This window comes from Anneissia japonica, unplaced genomic scaffold (genome assembly GCF_011630105.1).
Source record: "Anneissia japonica isolate Jap-2015-1 unplaced genomic scaffold, ASM1163010v1 scaffold26_len2425191_cov177, whole genome shotgun sequence".
NCBI classification, from domain to species: Eukaryota; Metazoa; Echinodermata; class Crinoidea; order Comatulida; family Comatulidae; genus Anneissia; species Anneissia japonica.
In genome coordinates, this window is record NW_022685220.1 from 2,110,955 (window position 1) to 2,120,180 (window position 9,226).

Genomic DNA, 9,226 nt, shown 5'->3' on the forward strand with positions numbered 1-9,226 from the left:
AAGCCGTTAACACTGTTAAATAAATATAATATAAATCATCAAAGGTATAATATACGACAGTATTTTTAGCCGTATTGCCAGATTTATCCGGCCGAACGCCCTCTTGAGGCGTAGCATTGTGTAATACACATAGAGCTATTAAACAACTAGAGTGTTGACAAGATGGCGCAGCAATGCAGTGTTATGTATGTGTACCATCCAAGATGGCCGTCGTAGTAAAGCGCCACCTTCAGGCTTAGTATACATATTATTACATATTAATAAGCCCTCTGACTGACTATTATTTCATTAATGATAATGAGTAATGGTAATAACAAATTACTAAACTATTGTAGCCAAAACGAGGCCAAGTGAAGCATCAAAAATAAAGTACCAAGGAATGAAAATTAAAATCGTATACATTAAACCCAAACACCGCAACGCTCGAGTTTCAAACATACAGGTAACTAGCTGTACTGAACTTCTGAGTAAATTGAGGGCGCATTTGCAAACGATGGCGCTTAGCGAAATTTGATTGGCTAAATCTATGGTAGCCATCTTGGATGGTACACAGACACAGTTCTGCGTATTTCGAACATCGAATACATTGCGGTTAGCGTTCTGTATTCTTATTATACCTCTATGGTAATACAATGTTCCCGACGGTTATTTGGACAATTTTTAGTGTGAACCACTTTAAATTACGACCAGTACGGTATTAACGCAAACTTTGCGTCCCAAAACGCACACAAATGGTGGCTGACACAGCCTGTGACATAGGCATACGTGTAGTTCTCATTGCATTTTTGCAGGAGGGAAAATGAAAAAATTGTGAACAGACACGGTCTGGGTCTTAAATAAATCCCTCTTATGTTTGCATTTAAAGTGTGTACATTTAAATCAAGATTACTCTAATAATCTAACGAATTATGCAATGTACGGTATGAAGCAGTGATATTAATCGTCTTTTGGAAATGTTACCAATTTCTCTTGTCCGGCATTTTCGTATAGTGGTTGGTCGTCGTATCCCAAGTCCACAGACGGCGGTACAGACCCGTCACTCTTTCCAGCATAGAACGACACCGGTCTCTTTTCATTCACTGAATCAACTGGAATATACTGTTCTTCAAAATCTTGCAAAGGATCAACATCAAAGAAAGAAGCGGTTCCAAGTGGATATAAAGCATCCATTGCATAAATAACAAATGCAAGAACAACGCATATCAAACCTAGAAAAAGATATGATACAAATTAAATATTTATGTTAGGCCACTATTTGAAAAAAGAAATGACACACTGCTCCAATGGTAGTCTGCCGATGCAACTTCATAGAAAACGCAACGCGTTTCGTTTATGACGTAAAAATAATTGTCCATGTTGATATCATTGGAATTTGATAACTTTTTAAATATTAAATGCGCAGTTCAATGGTGATAAATCCCGTTCTTCTTTATGTTGGGTTGAGGGTAATATGTTCATGTTGCCGTGGATGGTCCGCTCACGGACAGTGCTACTTACAGGCGTATATTATGTATCAAACTGTTATTGTTCTTTACCTACGCTCATGTTCATCCAGAAACACCAACCATACTTCAGAACCAATTTGGACTCATCATTAAGTGGTATCTCCAGTGGTATCCAGTGAAAGTCTTCTTCAGCACCTAATGTGTTCCGTAACGTTGCAAAAATTATGTTTCCGGTCAACATGCATCCTCCGGTCAACGACAGTAAGTACGCACCATAGCGTATCACCATAAACATTAAGATGTTACTCAACAGCCACAGGGGAAAAGCAGTCCTAGATTGAAAAGTTCTAGTCATTAATAATAATAATAATAATAATAATAATAATATTATATCTGTCTCTTATACACATCTAGATGTGTATAAGAGACAGGCTATACCGAACACAAAGGCAATAGCATCAAGGACTGTGCGGTGCGTATGAGTGTGAAAATTAGATGTTTTAATCGGATTTGAATTTCCAATAAAGCCTTAATGGTCCAGCTGGTTAAGGCGTCTCCATCTGCATATATGTAGCAGGAGGTTGGGCACCTATTTTTCACACTCGCATATTCCTCTTCTTTAACATTCAAAATGTATCTATATAGGCCTATATTTATAGCATTGGCGCAAGACGGTTTCGAGTATCTTCCTCTTATATCATGATTTGTTTATAAAAAGTATCTCTCCGGAGATTCAAGACATGCTTTTATGTATGTGCGTTTCAACTGTTTTTAGTTGCGAATAAAGTACATTGTATTGTATCGTATTTTATTAATGTATTGTATCCTTTGTCGTCAAATGCTTATAAGATGTAGGCGTTACCAATCTCCAAGAACTGGTTATTGAATACTAGAATGCTTTTCTATGTTTGCAGTGTATTTACCAGAGCATTATATTTGTGTACCATCCTGTCAATCTGTATGCTCTTCCCCAACGAATGTTTTCACCATCTAAAGTGAAGTATTCCAATACCCAAAGTATTGGCAGAGGCGTTCCACGCCACTGAGCTGCACGGAACTCTCGATTTATTCTTCCCGCTGTAACGAAAAAGTTCTAATTACATTGTATACATTAGCTATTTATTCAGAATAAATTGTGTTCCTTAAAGTCAGTCTAAACGGATCGTCATTAAAAAAGATTCGTTGCGCTCGCGTCTGGCGTTACGTTCTTCAGAATTGCGTCGACTGACGACCGTCGGGAGCAGTGAGTGGCTGGCCCGGAATTTGTCAATCTTAGTTTATGTCCCTTTCCCACATTCACGATTTTAGCTACGACAGAGCACGATTTTTCAATTTTAAAAAATCGCAATGGCGTCGTAAATATCGTGGTCAAAAATAATTCATCGTATTGCATCGTACTGGATCTTGATGTTATCGTGATGGAGCACGATTTTTTTGGAATGTTCAAAAAAATCGTGCTCAATCGTAGCCGTGAAAAAGATCTTGGTCTACCGCAGCGGCATCGTGTGAGTGGCGTAACGTTGTCGTCGTTTGTCGTGACTGTGTCTTGTCAACAACACCTACGACAAGCCAAGACGTCGCTGCGGTGGTGAGACGATTAGATACGATGCCATTAGGATACCATCAAGACCGTGGTTTATATCACGTGGCTCTGTGTCAAAAAAGTTTTTCAACACACTGAACAATTCCTTGCTCACTTGGAGGAAGTTTTTGAAGCCTCTTGGGTCTTCTCTATTTAATTTTACCTTGATTTACCTTGATTTTGAAGCTAAAGCTATTTAACTCTACTAAGTGTTCATACTGTCTGAAACTGTCTGACGACGTGAGAGCCATGGCTGTACCCATACACTTTGTTTAGGCCTATGCATTCGACGTGACCGACGCTTACTCTTGATTATCAAAACTGTAGCAGCCAACAAATTTTCTTCTTCTATGGCAGCAGCTTGCAAATATTGATAGTCATGTCATGTGATGTTTGTTTTTGTAATGTGCGTCTTGTAAAATCATGCTAAGGTCGTGCTTGCGTCTTTGTAAAATCGTAGTGACGTCGAATTAAAATTTTGGTAATTCGTAGTACGTCTTCACAAATCGTAACTCTATCGTAATAATTCGTAAAAATGTCGTCGCACTATCGCAATAGTGCCGTAATACATCTTGACGGCGTCCTAGTAGCGTGTTGATTAAACGTAAAACTTGAACTTTTTGAGTAGGAATCACTACGATAGAATGTGGGAAAGGGGCATTAGCAAATGTCTTTATAAAAAGTCAAATAAGTTACCATTTCCCTAAGCAAATTTATCAAACTTTCTTAGCAAAATCTTAGCTTAAAAAATGTCTTAGATGGCGCATGCGCACAATCGACTTTTTAATTTTAAGCAATTATTTAAGCTAAAGCAATATTGATAAATCTGACTTAAGCAAAAAAATGGACTTAAGACGAATTTAAGCTGATTTCTAGTTTGATAAATCCTTTCTTTATAATACATTGATAATTGACTGATAATGATAACTTTCTGCCTTACCGAACGGTCCAAATCCGGTTCTTCCTTGTCCACAGCAAAAGGTGTATTGCTCATTGTAATTTATGTTTTCTGTTTGATTTACCTCAAGTGATTGTCCAATCGTGTTTCGTAAAAATGTCGTCGCACTATCGCAATAGTGCCGTAATACATCTTGACGGCGTCCCAGTAGCGTGTTGATTAAACGTAAAACTTGAACTTTTTGAGTAGGAATCACTACGATAGAATGTGGGAAAGGGGCATTAGCAAATGTCTTTATAAAAAGTCAAATAAGTTACTATTTCCCTAAGCAAATTTATCAAACTTTCTTAGCAAAATCTTAGCTTAAAAAATGTCTTAGATGGCGCATGCGCACAATCGACTTTTTAATTTTAAGCAATTATTTAAGCTAAAGCAATATTGATAAATCTGACTTAAGCAAAAAAATGGACGAATTTAAGCTGATTTCTAGTTTGATAAATCCGGCCCCTATCTTTATAATACATTGATAATTGACTGATAATGATAACTTTCTGCCTTACCGAACGGTCCAAATCCGGTTCTTCCTTGTCCACAGCAAAAGGTGTATTGCTCATTGTAATTTATGTTTTCTGTTTGATTTACCTCAAGTGATTGTCCAATCGGGTCTCCTAAGCGTTCCGAAAACAAAAATCGTTTATTCATAAATACATATTTTCCCATTGAACGCCGTAGAAACTAGTATTTCGGAAGGTATGAATTATAGAGTTGTGTAGAAGGGCTACAATGAACAAAATTAAAATATGAATCACTCTGCCGACATGCTGCGATTCTGATCACCACGAGCTAACTACTGACACAATGTGCGCACAGTGTACCCGTTATACTAATTAACTACGTGCAGACTGCTGGTATAATAGGTAGTTTTCGCCGCACGACGTTAAACGCGATGACTCCGCCCCTTTTGGAAACAAATCGAAATACGCATGCGCAAACCTGTAACCAACGCCCGACGAGCACGTAAAATCCTGAAATTAACGTATTCCGGTCCGCAATGCAAGATGAATGAATTATGACGTCATCCGTTAACGTTAAGGTTAGTCGTGCAGCGAAAACTCCCTATTTATGTTTGAGGCCCTTGGTTGAAGATCGCATTGGGCCTCAGTTTACGGGGCGAACCCGGCGGTTGACGTTAAGTGTCGTATATTTTTTTTCTTCTCGTTTTTTCCCCGTTTTTTTTGTTTTTGTTTTTGTTTTTGTTTTTTTTTTTTGTTTTTTTGTTTTTTGTGTGTTTTGTGTTTTTGGACACATTCTGCGCTCTTTAAGGGGCCCGCCGCTTGGCCGATTTGGGCCTGGCCAACAAAAAATGCTGAATTAAAGTAAGATCCAGGCCATAGCTTTAGCCAAGGTCAGCTCAGTTTGCACTGCATTGTTTAAGTATACGTGCTGCAGTTTTTTTTAAAATGCCGTATATTAAATACAGTCTCTACTTAAACAGTCAAATGTTAATGGTAAATATAATAAAAGATAGAAATGAAAGCATTATAGCAACATCTTAAGAGCTGTACCTACCACTTTCAATGACCGTCTGATGATGTAAACCTCATCAAAGTGGACATTATATAAGGGAATATCGTACCTGTGAGAGTGATGTTGATTTCTTTCAATCCAATGTGTAAACCGACTGTTGCATTTATCTCGTGTCTAGTGAAAGCCTTATAAGGCAGATGTTCAACATAGACTTCACCGTGTTCCCAGTCAACACCATACAGACACACTATGTAAATGAAGAGTGTTATTTAAGTGTTTTCCTTTGTATCCAATCCAACAGCAATATGTATATCGAATAAAACACGGCACTTTACATGTATTTTAAAAGGACAAGAATCAGAACATGTTACGCCCTGAGAGGGGGTGGGGACACATTGTTAATGTTTGTGACACGAGTGTTCGTTCTATAAAACGCGTGTGAAAGGGTATAACCTACAGTATAATTTTTAATTTTAGGAATAGGCCTTTTCATACCTCTCGAATTGGTGTAAGCCTTCCTTGAATGCTCCGAAATTAAGTGTCAGAAGATATGTATTAGCACAGCTCGGCAAAATATTATCTTTTATACGTACTAAAATATTAATCATCACTGTCCCATATCACTGAAAATCGCTGATTTGTTTACCGATGAAACTTGAAAATTCACAGTCATGTTAAAAAAAAAACGTAAATCACACCGAAAGTGGAACTTGGGAATTACCGTAGATCAGCTTACGGCGCTTTTCCGTCTACTCGGAACACGTACTTAGATTATTGAGAGTGTTAATTAACATCAAACTTCAGCAACCACACAAAACGGAACTATATTATACCAGAATCATAGTTCCTGTTAATAAAGTTAAATATCAACTGCCATGCCACGTGATATACTTTAAATAAACACAAATTCAATAAGGTTTAAGCTTTAAACTGAAAATTTTAATAAGAAAAATGATCGTCAACTCACGGAATAATACCATTTCTTATATTATTTGCATAATCCTTAATTTGTGACAGAAAGTTTCCGTTGTGGATTATAAAACATATTAGATCCGTTACCTTACCTACAGGTGATAACATATAACTTTACGCCTGTGATTCTCCAATGAGCAATTGAAGATTGAAGGGTCGGATCCAGGATATTTTAGGATGGTTTGAATCATCAACCTATCCCAGCTACACCGTGCGAGTATGGTCCCCACATGACGCTGGATTAGTTGATAAACTATTTTTTTTTTCAAATGAACGTTTTCATTTAGACTATACAGTATTTCACAGCTACAAACAACATGCATTTTGGTAACATTTTAGTGGGTGGAGGAGGCTAAACCCTCTGATATCGAGTAAATAAACGTGCCGCTGTAGCACTAAAAAAACAAAAATTAAACTTACGTAGAATTGTAAGTCCGATAAACAAACTGACTGTCACACGGATAAAGGCCCACAATCTCTGTAATAAAAGTAAAACGAACAATTGTGTTTATTTAGTTTTACAAATTTGATGTTACAAGTCACTCCCAGAAAGATGTCCGCTAAAAAGGAGGTCTTTTTTTGGAGGAACACTACCAGTTTTCATTATTAAAATCATCGTCATTTCATTGTCATCGTCATCAATATCATCATCACTATCATTATCATTATCATCGACATCATCATCATAATTATCAACATAATCATCGTCATCATCATCATCGCTATCATCATCATCATCATCGTCATTATGATCATCAATATTAATATCATTAAATTTTTCATTTTAAATATTTTCTGTTTGTGGAAGCTACGGTACATTTTTATACAAAATTGATTAAATACTGTATATAATTTAAATATTGAGCTTTAGAACAAACTTTCAAAATGATGATCAATAAACAAGGGAGTTGCTAACGTAAACTTAAAACAGTAAATCTTAAAATGTTATAGCTTGGAAAAGATAATATACCTCCGTCGTTGTCGTCAATGTCGCCGTCGTGGTCGTGGTTGGTGTCAGTACCAAGCAACCAAATGTCACTTTGTTTGACATAATGTGGCAATATATTTATTTTTACATTATTTATGTATTTAAAAGAACTTACATGTATACCACGTATCCCTGGCATTATAAACAAGAAGCTCACAAAGAGAATAACGGCAGCGAAAATCAAACCGGCTAGAGTAACATCATAGGTAACGGCAGTTGGGTGTGGAGGATAATTTGGCGACACTGGTTTATCTCGGAAGGCATTGAATCCGAAAACTTTATCATCGTAGCCAGGACAATCAGGCTCACAGAATGAGTAGTTTATCGACATCTTTGCTTCAGAGCCAAATAGTAGGGTCAGTGCGAGAGGAACAGTGGGCCAAGAATGAAACAAAACATTGCTGGATCGTTTCGCTATCGATTCGAGTTGTTGATATCTGGCCTGTTTGTCAGACTCTTGGTAGAAAGTCGAGAACACTTCCTACATTTATTGTTTACACAAGTATAGGGGAATTTTTAAAAGTAACAAATTAGTGTATAAACACTTGAATTATTGTTTCATTAATGTACCGTAATAATAATGCCCCACTTGTTCTAATTGATTACAATAAAAAGTAAGCATAACAATTTATTCTAATGCTGTATATATTCCTATATACAATTAAGCTATTCCAATTTGATATAAAGCTTTTTAAATTTATGATTATTGATTAATATAAAAAATTACAAAATTGGTAAAATACTTATAAACCTATACAAGACATAAAACTTATTTAAACATTTCTTAAATGTTGAAAAGAAGAGGCCTATAAAAGGCTAGTAAAAGGGACAGAGACAAAATGGCCTGAAAGAGAAAATTGATTTCTTGTAGTAGTCTTCCATTTACAAAAGGTTACTAATCGAAAAGTAAAGAATGAATTAGCAATGGAAAGAGATGACCATAGACAGGAGAACTTCAGAACTGATGCATATTTCAGTACATAATTCTCTGTGCCTTTGATATTTAATTAGAGCATTTTTGATTTATATCTCATGGATGTTGACGGTCGTCCGATACAAACTTTGTTCACTCACATGATTATTCCCTTTGATTTTAAAACGATGCAATTGGGGGATTTCTTCTATATAGGCCTAATTTAGAGTATGAGTATAGATTATACGGCAAGACTAAACAATTCTAATTTAGGCCTTACTGTCTCAAAATTGAGACAGTACAAAGAAAGAAGAGCACCTAGATGTGTGACAATAACATCTAGTGTTAACGTCTTTGGAATGGCCTACCCCTTAACTGGAATCTATAACAACTGTAAATACAACTTTTAGTATCTGCATTAATTAAACGTAACCAATAACGTAAAAGCATTTCTAATACTGTACCAGCAACAGAAAGTGAAAATCTCCTGCATTCACCTACTGCCATAGTTAGAGCTGTGCTGCCTATTCCTAAAATAAATCTGCAAAACCTAGAGTGAAATTTTTCAATAATTGGTATGTCACTGATTCCAAAGATCTCACTGCTATATATTAATATTGGTACTATTTTTACATCAAAAATTTTGTTCCACAAATGTATTGCTAAGTTGCCAAATTTGTTATGAATTAATCGTTTTGAAGTAAAAAGAGCTTTGTTTGCTTTTGTACAGTTATAACTAATTGCATTCGTCCATGTGCAATTTGAATTAAACACTACACCAAGATAATTGTAAGATTTAACTACTTGTAATAAAACATTTATATTTTTTTAAATTTTCTCCCATTTTGAAAAACGACAACATTACTTTTTTCAATATTAACAGTAACAACCCATTTATCAC

General features: G+C 36.0%; 1 protein-coding gene across 2 annotated transcripts in view; it reads right to left on the reverse strand.

Moving 5' to 3' along the window:
• Positions 1 to 7,785, reverse strand: part of LOC117109319 (dual oxidase maturation factor 1-like) — a 9,759-nt gene extending 1,974 nt beyond the window's left edge. For both annotated transcript variants that reach the window (XM_033251602.1, XM_033251594.1), the window contains exons 1-7: positions 7,528 to 7,785; positions 6,845 to 6,902; positions 5,562 to 5,699; positions 4,486 to 4,593; positions 2,369 to 2,522; positions 1,536 to 1,777; positions 961 to 1,208 (exon numbers count right to left, since the gene is read on the reverse strand). In XM_033251602.1, coding sequence (XP_033107493.1) covers positions 961 to 1,208; positions 1,536 to 1,777; positions 2,369 to 2,522; positions 4,486 to 4,593; positions 5,562 to 5,699; positions 6,845 to 6,902; positions 7,528 to 7,743 — 1,164 coding nt within the window. In that variant the 5' untranslated portion in view covers positions 7,744 to 7,785. The remainder of the gene's footprint in view (positions 1 to 960; positions 1,209 to 1,535; positions 1,778 to 2,368; positions 2,523 to 4,485; positions 4,594 to 5,561; positions 5,700 to 6,844; positions 6,903 to 7,527) is intronic.
• Between the last annotated feature and the right edge of the window lie 1,441 nt (positions 7,786 to 9,226).